At 34.4% G+C, this 20800-nt stretch overlaps 1 protein-coding gene across 6 annotated transcripts in view; it reads right to left on the reverse strand.

The window, feature by feature from the left end:
* Positions 1-20800, reverse strand: part of ITSN2 (intersectin 2) — a 132391-nt gene that overhangs the window by 41586 nt on the left and 70005 nt on the right. For all 6 annotated transcript variants that reach the window (XR_012499265.1, XM_074341740.1, XM_074341739.1 and 3 more), the window contains 5 exons: positions 13658-13794; positions 10628-10764; positions 9490-9587; positions 1806-1978; positions 1357-1501 (listed from right to left, as the gene is read on the reverse strand). Coding sequence is in view for 5 of the 6 variants with exons in the window: in XM_074341740.1 (XP_074197841.1) it covers positions 1357-1501; positions 1806-1978; positions 9490-9587; positions 10628-10764; positions 13658-13794 (690 nt within the window). In the remaining variant the exon portion in view is untranslated. The remainder of the gene's footprint in view (positions 1-1356; positions 1502-1805; positions 1979-9489; positions 9588-10627; positions 10765-13657; positions 13795-20800) is intronic.

A 20800-nucleotide genomic window follows, 5' to 3' on the forward strand; every position in this document is an offset into this window, starting at 1 on the left:
TTCTTCCTCACTTTCCACATTCAATGGATTCCTAACTTTATGCTGATTTCTAATACTCTTTTAAGTCTATCTCCTCTCCTATGTATTTTCATTACTATGGTATTGGTTCACACATCATCTGTCACTTAGCTATTGTAACATCCTCCCTTCCTTTGCTTTCTTCCACCCATCTGGCCTCTATACTACTGCCAGAGCTATCTTCCTAAAATATATCCTTGAACTCTCCTCTTAAAAACCTTTGTGGGCTTTCCACTGCCAGTTGCTAAGCACAGCATTAAATGCTTTGTAAATAAACCTCAACTCTTCTAACTTCACTTCTTAACCCTTTCTTCGAGTCCTATACATTAGTTACACTATAAACAATTCTTGTTTCCTGTAAACTCCTTGTGTTAATATGCCTCAGTGACTTTCCCCAAACTGTTCTTTCACAGGAATAACTTTCATTCTCTGTTTGATGAAATACTGCTCATTTTTGAATGTTCTACTCAAATGCCCTGCCTATTATGAAGCCTGTTGCAATTCCCACAGATTGAAATGAAATGCTCTCCCCTCTATATACCCCTCAAGACTTTGTAAAATATCTTTATTACAACATTTCTCATAAAGTTATTTATTTATGTTTGTGTTCATTAGATTATGACTTCTTAATGACAGAAGTTTTTTTTTCCCATTAAATTTCTAGCACATAATAAAATGTCTGGAACCTATGGTCACACAATAAACATTTCAGAGTGAAGGTGAAATCTGCAGGACTCTATTCTGATGAGGTCTGTGATTTCTTTTTAATAATGTTAATACAACAATACTTGCATCTTGGTTACATCTAAACAAGAGGCTAAATATATATATATAAACACAGTTCTCACATAAATGATTTATTTAAGGAAAAGAAACAACAAAAAAAATCCCCAAGCCCAAGCTTTTATATTAATTACAAATTAAGAACAATAAAATCAGATTTGTAAAAATTATATTTTGAATTTTTACATTAAAAAAATTTTTTGGAAGGAGTTAGTATTAGGTTTATTCATTTATTTTTAGAGGAGGTACTGGGGATTGAACCCAGAACCTCCTGCATGCTAAGCATGCGCTCTACCACTTGAGCTATACCCTCTCACACAAATTGTATTTTGAACTCAGAAATCTTAGCTGGTAGCAACTTGATACTATGAGAATAAATTGTTGAGAAACCTCTAATAATTTCTTCAACTTCATATCATATATAAATGCTAAGAACAGAAGCCAAACTCTGGTTAAAAGAATAAATGACACCTTTGTACAAAAATCTTCAGTCTATTTTACATGAACCAGGAGCAATGTCAAAGAACAAAGCACACAAAAATTAATGATACATACCTGTCCATGAATAGGTGATACAGATACAGGGGACACAGTGCGAGTAAAAGCTGACTTTTTCTGCCAAGATGTGTTAACAGTTAGGTTTGAAAACGATACATTTTGATAATCAGTCACTGATGCTGGTTGATTTGAAGAAAGTGATCTATAAACATAACAATTAGATATAAATATACTTAGTTGTTTAGAATCTAATGAAGTACTGCCATTTTATCCACCTGTATATAATATACATTGTGTTTAAATACAACTTATGGGAAAGATTCATAAACAAACTACTGACCTATGTTTTTATCTACCAAACTTCAGTATTAAATTTGAAACAAAAGGTGCTCGTAGAGAGTTCAGTACAGATACAATATGATTAAGTAGCAGGATGACACAAATATACGTATTAGGTATTCTTACATTTGCAGAGACATAAACTCCACTGTTAGCTAAAAACTTACTCAGAAGTTGAGGTAGCAGATAAAGATACTGTAGGAGGAAGTAAGGCCTTCTTAGGAGACACCGATTTTTCACTTGATGTCATTTTTTCTACATAGTTGCAAGGAAACCACCCAAAATTTCCTTGAAAACTACCATAAAGCCAGCCAGGTTCTCCTACGGTTTTTTCATCAACCTAGGGAAACAAAGAGAAGGGTTAACAGTGGTTAGAAAGCCACACATTTATGATGGGAATGGATGCAAACCACTGTCTAACAGCCAAATTTTCAGAATTAGAATTCAGAATTCAGGCCCATCTAACTAAATAGCAAAGGCATTTCCTACAAATTAATAGGTTACTATCTCTAACGATTGACAAGGTGTCTTTTTACATATTTTTAATTTTATCCAAGTTAATATATAAAAATAGTTTACAAAGACAAATAGCATTCTACAGGGCCTATGATAGAAGACCACATGCTCCTTATGCCCTGATTTCCACTCCTAATAGCACCTTGTCCTTCTTAGCTGTTTCTTCTGTATTATCTTCCACATTTCTAAATAATGTATTTATGCTGCTATTGTTTGAACTTCTCAATTTTAGACATTATCTATTGGTTTTTGGTTATAGAAAACAAAAATTTAACTCACGTTTACTGTATCCTCTTATTTTACTAATATTGCTATAACTTTTGGTTAAATTATATTCAATTTTTATATTATTATGACTATGTAAATTAATATTTACATCTGAGTCATGCAGTGTTCTGCTAATTACATTTCTAGTTTTGTAAACTTTCTATTTTCCTATGGTTACTCATCACTTCGTTTTTTGCTTTGTTTTCTCTGTTCCTATTAGAGGATTTTTGAACTCTCAAAGAGAACTAGAAAACTTTCTCCGCATACTATTTTTCACTGGTAAAACACATAGGTGATTTATAGTTTCACTTCTTCTCCCAGACATTTCCCTCCTACAGTCCAACATCCTCTGTCCTCACAGCAGCTCTTCTTCTGCTTCTTGGTCCTTTGTCCCTTGAACACTGATAATATCTCAAGTTTCATCACTGACTTTTACTTCATGCTACACAACTTCCAGAACAGGCCTCCTCATTCCTACAGTTTGATCAGTTCTTTTACAATAATGAATCTGAAATGAAAGCTATATTTGCAGAACTGACTTCTTGCCAAAGGGACAAGCCTATACTTTCAATTAATAAGACATCTTCAACTGGATGTCCCATAGGAACTTCCAACTTAAGTCTAAGATTGAACTTCTTTTCTCCCTTAATCTACTCCTTCTCCTAAATTCCTTATATCTCTGTAATTCTTACCAAAGACTTAATCATTTTAAATAAAAAAAATCTTTGGCTCTTACCTCTCTTACATTTCCCTATCCATACTCTGTTGATTTTGCCACTAAAAGGTTTTCTGAATTCTTTTTCAACCTTACACTCCTAACCTACTTCAGGCTTTTTCCGTTTCACAGCCAGATTATTGTAATCTTTACTCATCCTTCAAGATTCTGTTAATTGCCCCCAACCCAGGCCAGAATTATCTTAAACTACCATAATTAGCTTTGTTGTACTACATTATTCTTTATTTACATGTATTTCTTCAATTTGTGAGCCCTTTCATTGACACCCTTGCCCTGCATAATACTAATTTGCTAAAGTCATGAACAAATTAATATGCCAACTGCATCTCTGTTCTCCAGTACATTTTCTACACTCTTCAGATGACCCTTCTAAAACAGATTTGACAGCAGAATTCAAATCATGTAGAATTTGTATGGCAAATGACTCTGTATCCATTTAGATTTTTAAAAATAAGTTTCTGAGGTATAACAAACATATAAAATTCACATTTAAGGTATTAAATTTGTTAAGTTTTGACATATGTATACACTTGTGAAAAATCACCACAATCAAGATAATAAACACATCCATCACCCCCGAATATTTCTTCTTGCTCCACTGAAAGCACTCCCTTCCACTTCTCCACATGACTCTTGCCTCATTATCCAGGAAAGCACTGGTCTGCTTTTTGTCATTAAAGATTACTCTGCATGTTCTAGAACTTTCTATAAACAAAATCACACAATACATATCCTTTTTCCTTTTGGTCTGACTCCTTTTACTCAGCCTACTGTTTATTATTATTTTGAGATCCATCCATGTTGTAGTGAATGTGAATAGTTCCATCTGATTACTGAGTAGTATTACATTGTATGGATGTACCACCATTTGTTTATCTGTTTATACCTACTGATGGACATTTGAACTGTTTTTGGCTATTACAGTTAAAGTCACAATGAACATCTGTTTTTGTACGGACATAATGTTTTCAATTCTCTTAAGTAAAGATCTAGGAGTGGCATGGCTGGCTCATGTGGTGGATCCACGTTTATCTTGTTACAATAACAGCTTTATTGAGATAAAATTCACCATACAATCCTCCCATTTAAAGTATACAAATCAATGAATTTTAGTATATTCAGTTGTGCAATCATTACCACAATCAACTACTGTTTGATGGAGAACAGTCTCCATCAGAAAGAAACCTCGTATTATGTTGTATCTAAGAAATCCTTAAGCAACTCAAAGTCATAAGGATTTTCTCCAATGTTTTCTTCTAGAAGTTCTACAGTTTTAGGTTTTACATTTCAGGATTTACATTTGATCTATGTTGAGCTAATTTTTATATATGTTGTAAGCAATTAGCCAAAATTCATTTTTGTTTATATGGATAGCTAATTGTTCCAGTATTATTTGCTTTTTTGAAAAGAGTATCCCTTCTCAACTGAACTGCCTTTGTAAAAATCAGTTATATAAATATAGAGATGTAGATCTCTTTACCTATTCTGTTCCACTGATCTATTTACCTAACTGGATATTAATACCACACCATCCTGATTACTGTAACTTTACAATACACCTGATAATCAGGTAGCATAAGGCCTTCAACTTTGTTCTACTTTTTCTAAAGTTGTTTTGGCTATGAATCAGCTTGTCAATCTCTACCAAAAAGCCTGGTGGGAGTTTGATCGAAAGTGCCTTGACTATAATAGGAGAATTTGAGGAGAACTGCTTTATCATCAATACTGAGCCTTCCAAATCATGAACATGGTATATAGCTTTCCATTTATTTAGGTCTTCAATTTTTCTCAACAATACTTCATAACAGGTCTTGCACATCTTTTATCCATTTTATCTCTAAGCATTTCGTATTTTTATGTTATTATAAATGGTATTTTTATTTCAATTTCTGAATATTACTTGCTTGTAAACAGAAACACACTAATTTTTGTATATGATTTGTATCCTGCCACACAAGCTTGCTAAACTTACTTATTAGATCTAAAAGCTTTTTTTCTTTTCCAATAGATTCTATGGGATTTTCTACATAGACAATCATGTCTTCTGCAAATTAAATCTTACTTCTCCCTTTCCAGTCTCAGCGTCTTTTATTCTATATGAGTCACTGCAGACTTATCACAGTATTTATCCTAGCAGATTCCATCACTGTAGTTTTAAGCATGTCAAAGTTCAAACTTCTTGGTGTAGAATTCAAGGCCTCTGAAATTATGGTTTCTTTGTCAAGTTTGAGCTTACTTTTCTAGCTTCATCTCTCAACACCTGTCCCATTTTCTAGGCAAATGGTCAGGTGCTCATATGTTTCAGCATTTTTGTTCAAGCTATTCCTCCTGGCAGGATTTTATGTGGGTTACAAGAAAGAGCACAGACTTTGGAGGTAAAGAATTACGCTTCAGCTTTAGCCATGCCACCTGGTTGGTAATCTGCTGTGAGATAATGAATACCATCTAAGGCCTCAGTTTCTTCATCCATAAAATCTGAGGGAAAATACCTGTCCTACCTTCTTCCAGGTTATTTTGAGAATTAAATTAAGAATATTCAAAAAAATGCTTAGTAAACTGTAAAGCACTAAACAAGTATGAAACAGAATCCTTTGAGTCCTTCCTCCATTCTCTTCTCGGGGAAAACGTTCCCAATTCTATTTGGTTGTGTTATTGCTTCATCCTTGGGTTCTGACAGCACTTTATTTCTCTAAGTCATTAATCTAAACTTACCATGTTATATTCTGTACAGTTAAACACACTTCTTTTTTCTTCCTAAACTTTGACTTCCTTATTCATTTTTATATATCCCCAGGAGGCACATGGTTAGAAACTCAACGAATGTTAACTCGAACGGACTATTCTAAATTAGATAAACAACAGATTTAAAGCTTAACTGATAACAAATGGAGTTTTTGTCAGGGCAACTTCATTTGTGTTCATGGTAAATAATTCTCATTTTAATGTTACATGTCTGGCTATTTATTACATTATTAATAAGATATTTAGAAAATCCCTCAATCAGAGCTGTGGTGGCTAAACCGCACAGACAGCATCACAGCCATGTAACCACCATAAAATTGTGTTCTGAAGTAGAACACGAGGAACCACCGATTAAATATCATCCTGTAGATCTAGTTTAAGACTGTTTAAAGTCACTCAACCAGAGCACTAAAAATGAAGGCAAGAACACAATTAACCCGAGAAATTATGCAACCTAAACCTGATTTAAGTATTTGGTCTAAAGGCAAGGAATCACTTAAAAGGTATGAGTACTAGCATTCAAACACTTCTTCCTTTTCCTACAAACTTTAAAAATCATAATTTCTTTAATACTATTTCCTAATATTTTCAACCTTACGAAGAAGAAAAGGCCCATTCACTTATTTTTCAGAGTGAAACCAACTCTGCTTTGTAAGGGGTCAATTTCAATCAATTTCATATGTATCACTTACAGTTCTAATGAATTTTCAGTTGTCAATTTACACAGATTAAACCAGAAAGTTTTACATAAATTTTCACAGGCCTAGGGAAACTATTACTTCAAAAGCAGCATTAATAGATAAGGCAGGAAAAGCAAGCTGTCATGAAAAATGCTGTCAGGGTTCAGTGGAATTTCTTATCTTTTTAATTTTCAATCAAATCTCCTCTGCCACCCTCATCCAATAAGCTGATCAGAACTTGCCGCTATCCTGACCAAGAATAACAGAAGCCCTCATATTTGACCTCACCTTCTACCTCAGCAAATTATGATCCCACCCATCTTTTCATCCAGCTCTCCAATCACAAAGGAAGAGGTATCAAGTTCTTCCACTACTCTCTCTCCCTGTGCTCTAAGTGCAAACCCTCCAGATTCTCATGAATGTTCATCTCCATCCACTGATCAAAACAGAGAGGTCTGTGACAGGGAGGCATGTGGTACCTTCCTCAGTGCTCTGTGTTCTGTATGTTGATCTGAGTGGTGGTTTCATAGAAATACATGTGAACATATTATTTGCACTGTATACTCATGACTTATGGCTGTGCATTTTACTAAATGTAAGTCATACTTTAATTAGAAAAAGCAATCTTCCTCTACTAGTGATTTACTCTTCCCAGTATCATTAACTTTTCCCCTCTGAGCTGCAGATCTTTTCTATCATTATTTAAACTTGCTCAAGCTTCTGCCAAGTTAAAAAACCAAAAAATAAAAACAAAAAAATAGAACAACTTCCCTCAACCTATATTCCTCATTATTTACCATCTTCACTCCCTTCCTCCTTTAAAAGCCAAGCTCTTCCAAAGAGTTTTATACATTCATTGGCTCCTCTTCCTCCCTTCCAATTTGTTCCTCAACTCACTGAAATTTGGCTTCTTCCTCCATTTTCTTCACTCAATACTGTTCTCAAGGTTAACAATAACTATGCTGTTGCTAATCTATTTTTTTTTTTTTTTTTAGTACTGTCTTATTTTACATGTGGACCATTCTTCTCAAATTTCCCTGGCACTAAACTCCTGTTTTTTCCCCTACCTCCATTCTTTTAGGGCTCCTCTTCCTTTAACAACCCCTTCAGTGTCCATGTTTCTCAGGGATTGCATCCTTAATCATGTTCCCCCTTCTTCACTATTCCCTTGGATGATCTCCACTACAGTCATGTCTTCAATTACCACCAGGCACACTGATGACATCCAAGTTGGCCTCCTCTGATCTCTGCCTGAGATCTCTACTTGAGCTCTCTCTGGGTATCTCTGGATATCCAATTGTTGCCTAGAAATATGAAACTCAGCCTAAACTGAAACTCACTTCAATTTCCACTTACATTTCCACCTTCTAATCTTCCTCTCTTAGTGAACGACACTATTATCAACCAAGCTGTCCAGATCACGTATCTGGTAAGTAACTCATGACTCATTCTTTTACATATTCGGTAGACAACACAAGCACTCAAGAAATTACAGTTAATTTTATGTTCCTGTTGTCACTGCCTCCAGACTGGCTCTCTGACCATGGAAGAGGTCTGTTCTAAAGCTGGTAGCAGTCTAGAGCCTTCCTTCCTCTACCTTCTTTTCTCTACTTCTTTACTATGTCTTTCTCATCAGACTATAAACTCATTAAGAACAGAGACTGTGTTTTGTTCACATATCCCCAGCCTAGCATAGCCCTCAACAAATATTTGCTGAAAGAATAAATAAAAGATATAACCAAATATACAAGTAGGCTCTTGAAGAAACGTGCCCAGAGATAGGCTGTGTTTACTCATTCTTGGACTTTGATCATCATCAACTAGAAGAGGAGGAACGGTACGGCCAGCAGACTGTGGACTTAAGCTGCCTGTAAAACAGACTTCCCTCAGTGAGGAGCAACCATGGCACTGTCAGTGTGGTGATGGCAACAGAAGGAATGTGTAGCTGGTGATTATTTTGGGTATTTGAATAGATAGTTCTGGTAAACCCTATTGCAAGTATCACTGAATGTTTGCTACCTAACTGATGAACAGTGTATGGAGATAAGAGAGTAGACACTGGCTAGGTATTCTAGGTAAATATATAAAATATATTTACTAAGAAGGAAACTGAAGCGGGGACTAAAATCCAAGCTGGCATGCTTCTAAAGCCTGTATTCTCTTCGGTACATCACAACAGCTCTAACAAATGCTATTCCCTGCATCTTCTCTTATTCATCTATTTTACATGGTCTGTGATTATATAATAAAAACCTTTTATTCCAAAGAACAAGAGTCTATATCTAGTTAGAGCCACAGAACCTAACTCCTTCAACTATTTTATTTTTTTAAGTTTGTTTTATTGATTTATAATCATTTTACAATGTTGTGTCAAATTCCAGTGTAGAGCACAATTTTTCAATTATACATGAACATATATATATCCATTGTCACATTCCTTTCTCTGTGAGCTACCATAAGATCTTATATATATTTCCCTGTGCTATACAGTATAATTTTGTTTATCTAGTCTACAATTTTTTAATGGTTGCCAGAAAATAACCAGCTCCCCCAAATTTTACTGGTAATTTATTAAAATAACAAAATCAGTATCACGTTTTATGACATATAGTAGTATGGCACAGTGGAAAGAACACTGGATTTGAAAATCAAAGGACATGTACTTGCACCATGCTGCTGACAGTTACAACTTGTGTAAGTCTTCCTTACCTAGAATATGGCAGTAATAATAACTGCCCTACACAGCCCTGCAGTATGTCGTAAGAGCCAAATGAGGCAATGTTTAAGACATATTTTTAAAATGGTAAGTCACCATATAAAATTATATTCAATATTATTATTATAGAAAGTAATATGTTACATTGCATTCAGCTTATTCATGAGAAGAAAAAAAAAAAGACTGTTTCCTACCTGTATTATATCCCCAGAATTAAAACTCATTTCATCGTGGCTCCTTGCTTCAAAGTGATATAATGCTCTGTAATTCACCAAAGCACCAGTTGGCTCACCTAAAGAGAAGATAACTGTCATTATTTGCTGCTTTCCTATATACACTCATCTTTGCTATGACTCAATAAACAGCTCAAAAAAAAAAAACAAAAAACTCAAAAACCTGAGCAAAGAGTATAATGAAAATCCATTTGATATGGGCTTGTTAGGACTTAAGTATCTTCAATAGGCATAGAATCAATATAAAAACAAACAAGGCTGTGCATCTTAACTAAAGCAGGAGGCAGTAAAACAAAGAGACCACTTGCAGGGTGGGCCATGTGCATGGATAAGGGAAGGTCCAGGAGTGGTGACTAAGTGTGCAAAGTGGAGGGAGGCTAAGCTGCAAGAGGCTTAATTTGATCTGTGGAGGTCAGAATATCAAAGGAAAGAAGAGCACAAAGGGAGGTCACAGATGAGAAGATCAGCAAGTAAACACCGTTGACTGAAGAAAGATCTACAGATTTATCGGTATGATTCTAAAAAACACAGTAGAAGAGTTCACAAGTACACTAGATGTAACAGATTAAAGATACTTTGCTCATTAATAGAATAAATGCTTTACCTTGTAACATTTTCAGCACATTGTATCATTAATAAGCATTCAAAAGAAATACAATAATATTTAAAGTATTTTGGAAATGGACTTCGTGGTGTTTCCAAAGTATATCTTCTGAGAAAATTTCAGTGTGCAAAGACTTAAAATTTTACTGTTGCTTCATTAAAATAAATAGTTACACTGGTGGAATAAAAATATTTTAAACTATTTACTTCAATAATGAAAACTCTGTTCAGGGTTTTATTCATAGTTTGTGATAACTATCTTCTTTGCTCCGTGTTGTTTTAAGATTTCTACCCTCAGTCTGTCTTAATAAACCTACAAACTTCTCTTATCCAAGTTTAATTTAGAAAATGTTTTTTTTCTGACTCTAAGGATCAGCATCTGTTTTAATTTTCTTCTTCTTTTTTTTTTTTTTTTGTTCATCAGAATCTTTTTCTTATTGCTTTTGTTGCTCTGTTTCAGAAAAATCAAACGAATTATTTTTACCCTTATCCTTACATTGTTTCTCCTCAGCTTTCCGCTCCTCTTCTTGAACTTTCTCTTGTGCTTTTTCTTCTTGAAGTCGCTTTTGTTTTTCTTCTTCCTCCTTTTTAAGACTTTCTTTCCATAAGTTTTCTTTTGCTTGTTTTGCTTTCCTTTACATGAAAGAAAATAATTTTGCATAATGTCTTAAATTATTTTTCACACAAAATAAAAATATAATAGAAGATCTTGTTCCTGGCAAGTTGAAGAAAAATTACATATTTCTTACACATTTAATCTTCTATAATTATATAGTTATTTTACTGCAAAGAGATATTAGTAGGGGGTGTGGAGAAACTGTGGGGATCAAGGCAGATGGAGAAAATCAATTAATCAATCAATCAGTCAAGAAAGAAATATTGGACACACAGATCAAGCTGGGGAGTATGACTAACGATTTCTCACACTCTCAAATTTCTTCCTTTCAGCCAACCTCTGAGTCTCAAGAAAAAAGGGGGAAAACCTGAAATGGAACTATTCAGAAAACAAATCTAAAAATGGACTTGTTCAGAAAACACCTAAATGTCCTCCTCTTCTCTCCAGATTCTTCACAAGGACTGCTTTCCAGCTCTCACTCCCACTATTCTAGCTAATCCTTATCTTCAGGATTTAGGCATTGCTGTGGAAATAGGAAATGCTTCTGGACAGATTAGCTATTTCTTATATTATCACTTAAAAGTCTTTGTCATCTGTTAGATAATAGAGCATTTTTCCTATACAGGGCCATGCTTCTGTACATGTTTCTTTGACGTCTGATGTAGCTGCAGCTTAGTTTCTAGCTGGTCACAATGACCTATGATCAGACTCAGCTGTTTTAGTATTAGAACTAATGCTCACCGTAGCTCTTCTGTGCATATATTTTTCATGATCTTACAAGAGGCAGAGCTGTCACCACTAAATTCAGCACCTTCTTCAAGCCTCCGTACACACTAACAGGGCAGTGGAGATTGTGACCAGATGCATTCCTGAGATTTGGGGGCATTTATGCCCCACCAACGTGAAAGTCTTGGCTTCATTCCATATCTCTACTCCCATAATTCCTGGAGGAATTTGGAAATCTCGAGTAATTCCAACAACTAGAGAGCCACTTAGTCATCAACCCTTCCTCCTCATTTCCATAATATCTAATGCTTCATATTCCTGGTTCATTATCCCACGACAAGCTTCTCTCAACCCTTTGTAAACCCTCCCATACCCTCTATCACTTCACAGAGTGCTTCCTCTAACACCTCCTGTATCTGATAACTGACTCTCCTTTGAGGGGCATGCTTCTCTTGCAGTCCTTACTTAATTTCAACCAACATTCCTTTTCCCACCTCTGTAACTTTCCCTGACACTCTCCCATGCCTAGGATGACCCAATCTACCTTTACTTAAATTCCCATAGCATTATAAACACCACTATCAGAGTACTTACCACATATTTACTGGGATAAAGAAAAGACTAGAGAGTTAAAATTATATAAAATTAAATTTTGGTAAAGTTTCTCACGTGGAAACTTGTGGATGAGAAACTGGTCCAGAGCCAGAAGATGCCTCAGAAGCTGGACTAAGGGCAAAGAGCCACATCTACAATGTGGAAACCTGACTATTACCAATAGCTTGGACCAAGAAAGCAACATAGCTGGACAAATGGCCAAGAAGTCGGGATATAGTACTAAGACCCAGCTCCAGACCAATCCTACATCTGCTTCTGTTCTGATTCTTTCCCTCTACTAAAGTAGGATCATATGTGAGGCTGATAAATGAAATGAAACGTGTCCTACTAATATGGTCTGCTGGCCTGAAAGGAATTGTGAGCAGTAAAGAGATACCAAGATACTTGCATGTGACAACAGAAAATTCTGACACAGTGACTAGCTGTGGAGCCACTGCACAGTTCCCTTGTGCAATGTTAAGTGGCACAAATTAGGCAGCAAATAAAAGCCTTCTTCATTTGAACTTCACTGTCTCTACTTCTATATTATTCTAGTATCTTTTGTTAGGGGGTCACAAAAGTAGAAGTCTTGGAGTAGAGAGTATTATAGCTATTTGTTTAGCTCTGAATCTCCTATAGAATTATGAGAAATCTAGGTGCAAAGGGTAACCCCGAGTCTACCTGCATCACAGCCAACCACGACCACTCAATAAAAACATGTTACAAGTGGCTACTTGAAGCCATTAAGAGAAGGGAACTGCTATATGGTAATGTGTCTTTCTTGCTTCCACAGTAACTATTAGGTTTTTCATGGACATTACTCATCTACTCTTCTCCAAGGCAAAGAAATGTCAGTTCACTGATATTTGTTAACTAATTATAATAATTTCTGACACTAGAGAACTTGGGAGAAACAGAGGAACATATTAGAAATAGTATCTTACTGATAGAAAAAAGAATCATGCAAAGTCTCTAAATGGATGGTTCTATGATTCAGATACCACAGCTGTCTTACTTATTACTATATATGGAGGCAGCTGATATATCTCAGATATATACAAAGAGAACTACACCAACCTGGCAGTTCTACATTCAGTATTTACCACGCCATAAAATTAAGTACTTGGTTTTTATGATTTTTCAGGAAACAATAATAGATTTACTATGGAAATAGAAATAATGAGTGCTTATTACCTGAAAAACATACTTGGCTCTATAGCTACATTGTTTTATTTATAATTCTCAGTCACTTATGAGGTATGCATTAATGTTTCCATTTTTCAGATGGAAATACTGAGGTTTAGAAAAGTAAAGTGACTAAATCCAGGTCCTCCTTGGATAATCAGTAGCAAATCAAGAATTCTAATCCAGGTCTGACTCCAAAGTCCATATTTTTCACTAATGGAACATAAAATTGGTTACTACAAACTCAATCCTTAAAAGAAAAACTTCTAAAATTTATAATCTAATTAACATCTTAGGATAATCATTTTATTTCTCTTAAATTTTCATAGTAAAACTGAAGATATGGGCCACAAAAATCAGAATTCTAATAGCAATCTAGCATAATAAATTTATCAGTGATATTACCTTGTAGCCTCATCTTCTAGTTTCTTTTTCTGTATTAGCTCTGATCTTTTTCTTTCAATTTCCTTCAATTTGTCACGTTTGATCTTATAAAGCTGCTCAAGGGCTAACTGCTGTGTATTGTAGCTTTCTCTCAGTTCCTAAGGAGACAATAAAAAGAAGTCAATATGCCATTGATTGAAAAATCTTTGTCTTATGTAAAAATGTGACATTTGCATTAAATGATAAAAATCCTAAAGCAAGTGAAACTAAAGCAAAAAAATGAAAAGTTTTAAAAAACATCTGGATGATTTAAAAAATCTTGACTATAGCAAGTATTTAAGGTATGTAGCCACTGAGGACAAATACATGTTAAAATCATCTATTTTTGTACTAATTCATTTCTAAGGAACATAAAATCTTTCATAATTCTTTGACTTGGTACTTCATTTTCAATAAAAAAGCAATCCATTAAAAAAAGGGGGAAACAATGTGCTTCTCATAACATTTGAAGAGGAATTTTGCTTAATCATATATTTAACATATGCAGTTTAACCAGGTTACCCATAATTTTTATTCAATAAGATCTTGAACTAAACACAGAAGCAATTACTAAATAATTCAATAACTATTCAATATTAATTTAATTTAAATACTAATTAAATATATTAAATAAGTCAATAACTAAAAGTGGAAAAGATAATGTCTACCTAAAACGACATCTAGAATGAGCCAAAATAACGAAAAGTATTCCAAACAGGAATTAAAATAAACAACTGTTTATTGAGCACCTAGTTCTGTGCAAAGTACTATAAAGATTCACAGGGGATCCAATCCAAAACCATCTGACTCCTAAATCTATATATATAGTCTTTGCCTTCAAAGAGTTTATAATCTCAAAGTAGAGAAAAGTGCCAAAATCTGGGATACAATTAAGTGTCTTAGCAGAAACTTGTAATAATCTGTTCAGCATTTTCTTGCCCTCTTCTTCTAACAGCACCTTTCCTCCTTTTAGGAAACTGATTTACCCCCACACTTCTGTGTGGTTTTTCTGAGTGTCAAATTCACTTCTCCTGCCACTTCCACCCAAGTGTGGTCACTTGATCTAAACATCACAGCACCTCATCTCCCTGGCTCAAAGGACATGCACATATCTGAGCTGGGCCAGAATCCCCTCCTGCAATTCAGATATTTTAAAGACCAGAGAAAGAAGTTTTTCTTTCTCTAAGCTCATTAAATTGGGATAAGGCAAACTTGGAGCTGCCCCACTTCCTGGTGAGGCCATTAGGGGTAGCAATGAAGTCAGCACAGGAAAGCGAGGAGAAGGAGCACAGGGAAACAGAATCTCCAAATTCATTTCTGTGTCTAGGAACTGCCCCTTCTATTGCTTCAGTCAGTGGTCCTAGTACTCTTCCAATAACCACTCTTTTTAGCTTAACTATTCTGAAGTGAGTTTCTTTTACTTGGAATCTATAGAATCCTGAACAAGAGAGTAGAAAAAGGTTGGAATAAGGAAGATAAAAAAACCTAAAAACAAACAAAAATCCCCACAAACCATAAACTAACCAAAAGAGGCTTCACAGCAAAGGTGAGAGCTAAGACAAGATTTGGATACAATGTTTTCGTAAAAGATGTTTTGGGGCATCTACCCCTACACAAAAACAAAAAACTCCAAATCAAATACAAACAAGCACAACCCAAACTCCTTTTATTTTCAGAAATAAAATATTTTATATTTATTTAACTTGATTGAAATGGTAGATCTGTTCTGAGTAAATGTGGTAATCAGAGACTAGGTCCAAAATGTCCGAGATCAAGACTGGCAGCTTTAGACAATAATACAAATACTGCATTCACAGCAAAGCTTCCACAGACCTCAGCTTCTATAGCTCTCTTTGTTGCACCTTTCTCTAAATTCTATTGAAAAGCAGAATACGGAGGTTACAATCTATGGAGAAGCAGTGTGGTTTAGTGATAAGGACTCCAGGAGTACAGGCCTGGAATAAGACTGCCAAGATCTGAATCAGGCTCTGTCAGTGATAAGCTGAGCAATCTTAAGGAAGCTACTTTGCAATTTCCTCATACGTAACATGGGGTTAATTATAGCACATGCCTACAATATTGTTGTGAGGACTGAATGGGTAGATACACATAAAGTGCTTACAACAGTGCAGGACAGACAATAAATCCTCAATAAACATTAGCTATTATTATTGGCTATAGTCATTAAAAAGGAGAATTATAAGTTTAAAAGGAGAGTAAAGAGGAGGCAAATTAATGTCTGATTTTAATTGGCTGCAAGGTTAGCCCTCTAACTTGTCCTATAAAATACTGCTCTGCTCCGTCTTCCTTCATTAGCCCAGTCCTCCAGTGTCTGAATTAATGAGTTTCCTTGTGCTCCCCAAGGCATTTCTGTGCATTCCTCTACCACAGTCAGAATATGTGACTTCTGACTGTATGACTATCTCTCTACTGGAGTGAGCTTCTTGACAATAGGACTGTCTTTCACCAAGAGAGACCCTGGTGCAATGAAGTTATTTAATTAGTATTTGCTGGATGAAAATACATAAATAATAGCCTATGCATATTAATAAGATCTGAAGAGCACCAAAGGGGTTTCCAAGAAATATTTCCTCTGCATGACTACAATGATTCTAGAAATTCTTATCATTAGACTCATTCCTCTGGGTTAAGTCACACTCTCAGGATTATCAGTTAACTGAGAACAACAGTCTGCATTTATGAACATAACTGTTTTCAGTTTCAATACAATAAAAGATCATCTTTTCAGGTTTAGGAAATTCTATTCCTAATATGCCAATAACTTTTTCATTTTTTTAATCATAAATAGGTGTTAAATTTTATCAGATATCTTTTCTGCATTTAGTGAGACAAGCATACAATATTCTCCTTTAATGTTTATATGACAAATTATAGTAAACATTTTTATATGTCAAATCATCTTTGCATGGCTAAGATAAATCCAACTTGGTCATAATGCAGTATCCTTCTAATAAATTTCCACATTCAACTATTTAATATTGTTTAGAATTTTTGCCTCAATGTTAAATTGGCCTACAATTATCCTTTCTTCTACTATTATCAAATTTTGATGTTGCGGGTGGGTATAGCTCAGTGGCAGGGTGCATGTTTAGCATGCATGGGGTGATGGGTTCTATTCCCAGGACCTCTGTTACATAAAAAGAAAATAATAATAAGTAAGCCTAGTTACCCTCCCCCCAAAACAAAAAACACCAACAAAATTTTTTTTGATGTTTATGACAACTTCATATGATGAGTTGGAAATATTCCCTCTTCTGTATTTTGAAATAGCTGTAGAAGACTGGCGTGATTTGTTTCTTCAGCAAAAACTCTGGGTCTGCATTCTCTTTTAAAGAAGATTTTAAACTACAGAATTAAAATACTTCATGACGATAGCGCTAGTCATAATATCCCCTTCTCTTTTATTGTTTGCAATATATTTAGTTGTATCTCCTTTTCACCCCTTTCTTTATTTCTGCTTTCTTTTTTTGAATCAGTCTTGCCAAAGGTTTGTTAATTTTATTAATCTTTAAGAGTCAATTTTTGGCTTTCCTGACTCTTGGTGTTAAATTTTTGTCTTCTGTTTCATTAATTTCTTTCTACTTTTTTGTCCTTTATTATGCTAGTCTTTTTTTTTTTAGCTTCTTAAATTGAACACTTAAGCTTATAATTTTCATCTTTTTTTCTCCTAATATAACCATTTAAGGTCAAATCCTGACTATCTGGGTTGGATTTCTGCTTGCCAGCTGTGTGACCATTGGCAACTTAATTTACTTCTATGTGAAATGTGAATAAAGAACTTACATCACAGGGTTAATGTAAGGATTAAACAAATTATTAAGCAAAACATTCAGAAGAGTGTCAGTCACAGAGAAAATTTTCAATAAATCCTACCTATGATTAGTATACCTTGATTTATGAATTAGAAAATAGCTATTAACTCCTGATATGGAAGATAAGGAATCTGCTCATTTGTACTATCCTGCCGCCCGGATCTCCTCTCCATTTCCCAGTGTTTGGCTGTGCTACTTAGTACCTTCATAACTTAAAAATATGCTTAATCTACTACTTTATGTTCATAAATACACTTAGCAACATTTTAGAATTCTAAATTTTTCTCCAATTTTATATTTTGAACACTTTCAGACCTATAAAAATCTGACTAAGTTGCAGGCGCTGGTGCTTTTATCACCCCCAGAACTCCATCATTATTCTGCGTAACTACAGCGTCAAGGCCAGCACCAAAGTAAAGAAATTTAACAGTGATGTAATAGTTTTACTTAAAACAGAGCTCATATTAAAAAATGTTCCCAACAGTATAAATATTGCCCTTAAGAACAGCTTTTTCTCTTTCTATTTTTAGGTTTATTTGTTTATTGAAGTATAGTTGATTTACATTGTTGTGTTAATTTCAGGTATACAGCAGTGATTCAATTATAAATATACATATATATTATTTTTCAGATTCTTTTCCATTGTAGATTATTACAAGATATTGAATTTAGTTCCTTGTGCTAAACAGTAGGTCCTTGTTTATCTATTTTATATATAGTAGTGCGTATAGGTTAATCCCAAACTCCTAATTTATTCCTCTCCCCTAACCCTTTTCCCCTTGGTAACCATAGTTTGTTTTCTATGTCTGTAAGCCTATTTCTGATTTATAAATAAGTTCATTTGTATCATTTTCTTTTCAGATTCCACATATAAGTGATATCTGTCTTTGTCTGACTTATTTCACTCAATATGATAATCCATCCATCCATATTGTTGCAAATGGCATTATTTCATTTTTTATGGTTGAGTAATATTTCACTGTATAAACTGACTACGTCATCTTTATGCAATCATTTGTTGATAGACATTTGGGTTGCTCCCATGTCTTGGCTATTGTTAAGTAGTGCTGCCATGAACATTGGGGTCCATATATCTTTTTGAGTTATAGTTTTATCCCAATATATACCCAGGAATGGGACTGCTGGATCACATGGTAACTGTATTTTTAGCTTTTTAAGGAAACTCTATCCTGTCCTCAATAGTGGCTGCACCAAACTACATACCCACCAACAATGTAGGAAGGTTCCCTTTTCTCCATACCCTCCCCAGCATTTATTTGTAGACTTTTTAATGACAGCAATTCTCACCAGTGTGAGGTGATATCTCACTGTAGTTTTGATTTGCATTTCTCTAATAATTAGTGGTGTTGAGCATCTTTTCATGTGCTTATTGGGTATCTGTATGTCTCCTTTGAAGAAATGTCTATTTAGGTCTTCTATTTTTGATGGGGTTATTTGTTTTTCTGATATTAAGCTGTATGAGCTGTTTGTATATTTTGGAAATTAATCCCTTGTTGGTCTCATTGTTTGCAAACATTTTCTCCCATTCCATAGGTTGTTGTTTTGTTTTATTTATGGTTTCCTTTGCTGTGCAAAAGCTTTTAAGTATAATCAGCTCCCATTTGCTTATTTTTGTTTTTATTTCCATTACTCTAAAAACAGATTGAAAAAAATACTGCTGCGATTTATGTCAAATAGTGTTCTGCCTATGTTTTCCTTTAGGAGTTTTAGAGTATCTGGTCTTATATTTAGGTCTTTAATCCATTTTGAGTTAATTTTTGTATATGGTATTAGAGATTGTTCTAATTTCATTCTTCTACATGTAGCTGTCCAGTTTTCCCAGCACCACTTATTGAAGAGACTATCTTTCCTCCATTATATATTCTTACCTCCTTTGTTGTACATTAACTGATCATAAGTGTATGGGTTTCTTTCTGGCCTTTCTATCCTGTTCTATGTGTCTGTTTTTGTGCCATTACTATGCTGTTTTGATTACTATAGCTTTGTAGTATAGCATGAAGTCAGGGAGTGTAATTCCCCCAGCTCTATTCATCTTTTTCAAGATTATTTTGGCTATTCAGGGTCTTCTGTGTTTCCATACAAATTAAAAAAAAAATTTGTTTCAGTTTTGTGAAAAATGCCATTGGTAGTTTGATAGGGATTGCACTAAATCTGTAGATTGTCTTGGGCAGTATGGCCATTTTAACAATACAGATTCTTCCAATCCAAGAGCACGGTATATCTTTGCATCTGTTTGTGTCATCCTCAATTTCTTTCATTAATGTCTGATGGTTTGGGGGGTATAAGTTTTTTGCCTCCTTAGGTAGGTTTATTCCTAGGTATTTCATTCTTTTTGATGTAATGGTAAAATGGAATTGTTTCCTTAATTTCTCTTTCTGATATTTCATTGTTAGTGTATAGAAGTACAAACTGATTTCTGTATTTTAGTTTTGTATCCTGCAACTTTACCAAATTCATTGATGAGCTCTCCCAGCCCACCTTTTTTTTTGATTCATGATTTGATCAAGGGAAATCTGATAAATGTGAGTGTATCTAAATACTGACAGCATAAAACAATAATAATAAAAATGTCTTATACAGTTGAAAATATGACATGAATAACACAAAGGTGGGAGTGAGAGAGACATGGGCAGTAAATGGAGTTAAAAGTATCCTAAGTAGTGCATTATCCAGGAAGTAGTGAAAATAGTAAATTATATTAGACTTTAAGAAATCAAGGATGCTTACTGTAATCTCTTAGATATCCAACAGAGAAGTGGAAGAAGGTATAACTATCACAATAATAGAGGAGGAAAAATTGATTTAAAAATACTTGGTCAAAAAGAGGCTAACAAAACAGAAAAAAAGGAACACAAAATGGGAAAGACAAATAGACAACAAAGAGAAAAATGGTAGACTTAAATCCAAAGTTTTTAGTAATTACATTAAAAGCAAACAGACTAAATATGTCAATTAACATACAAAGACTGGATTTTAAAGACTGACTATATGCTATTTAAAAGACACAACATAAAGATAAAGATATAAACAGGTTAAAAATAAGAAGATTGAAAAATACCTATTATGCTAAACTCTAACCAAAAGTAAGCTGGCATAGTTAAACTAATATCAGAAAAAGTAGATTTTCAGGCAAGAAATATTTCTAGAGGAACATCTCATAATGATAAAAGGGTCTACTCCCAGCAGCTATAACAATTCTAAATCTGTATGTACCTAGTAATACAGCCTCAAAATCTGTAAAGAAAAATCCAACAAAACTAAAGAGGAAAAG

The sequence above is a fragment of the Camelus bactrianus genome, chromosome 15 (assembly GCF_048773025.1).
Source record: "Camelus bactrianus isolate YW-2024 breed Bactrian camel chromosome 15, ASM4877302v1, whole genome shotgun sequence".
In the NCBI taxonomy this organism is placed as follows: domain Eukaryota; kingdom Metazoa; phylum Chordata; class Mammalia; order Artiodactyla; family Camelidae; genus Camelus; species Camelus bactrianus.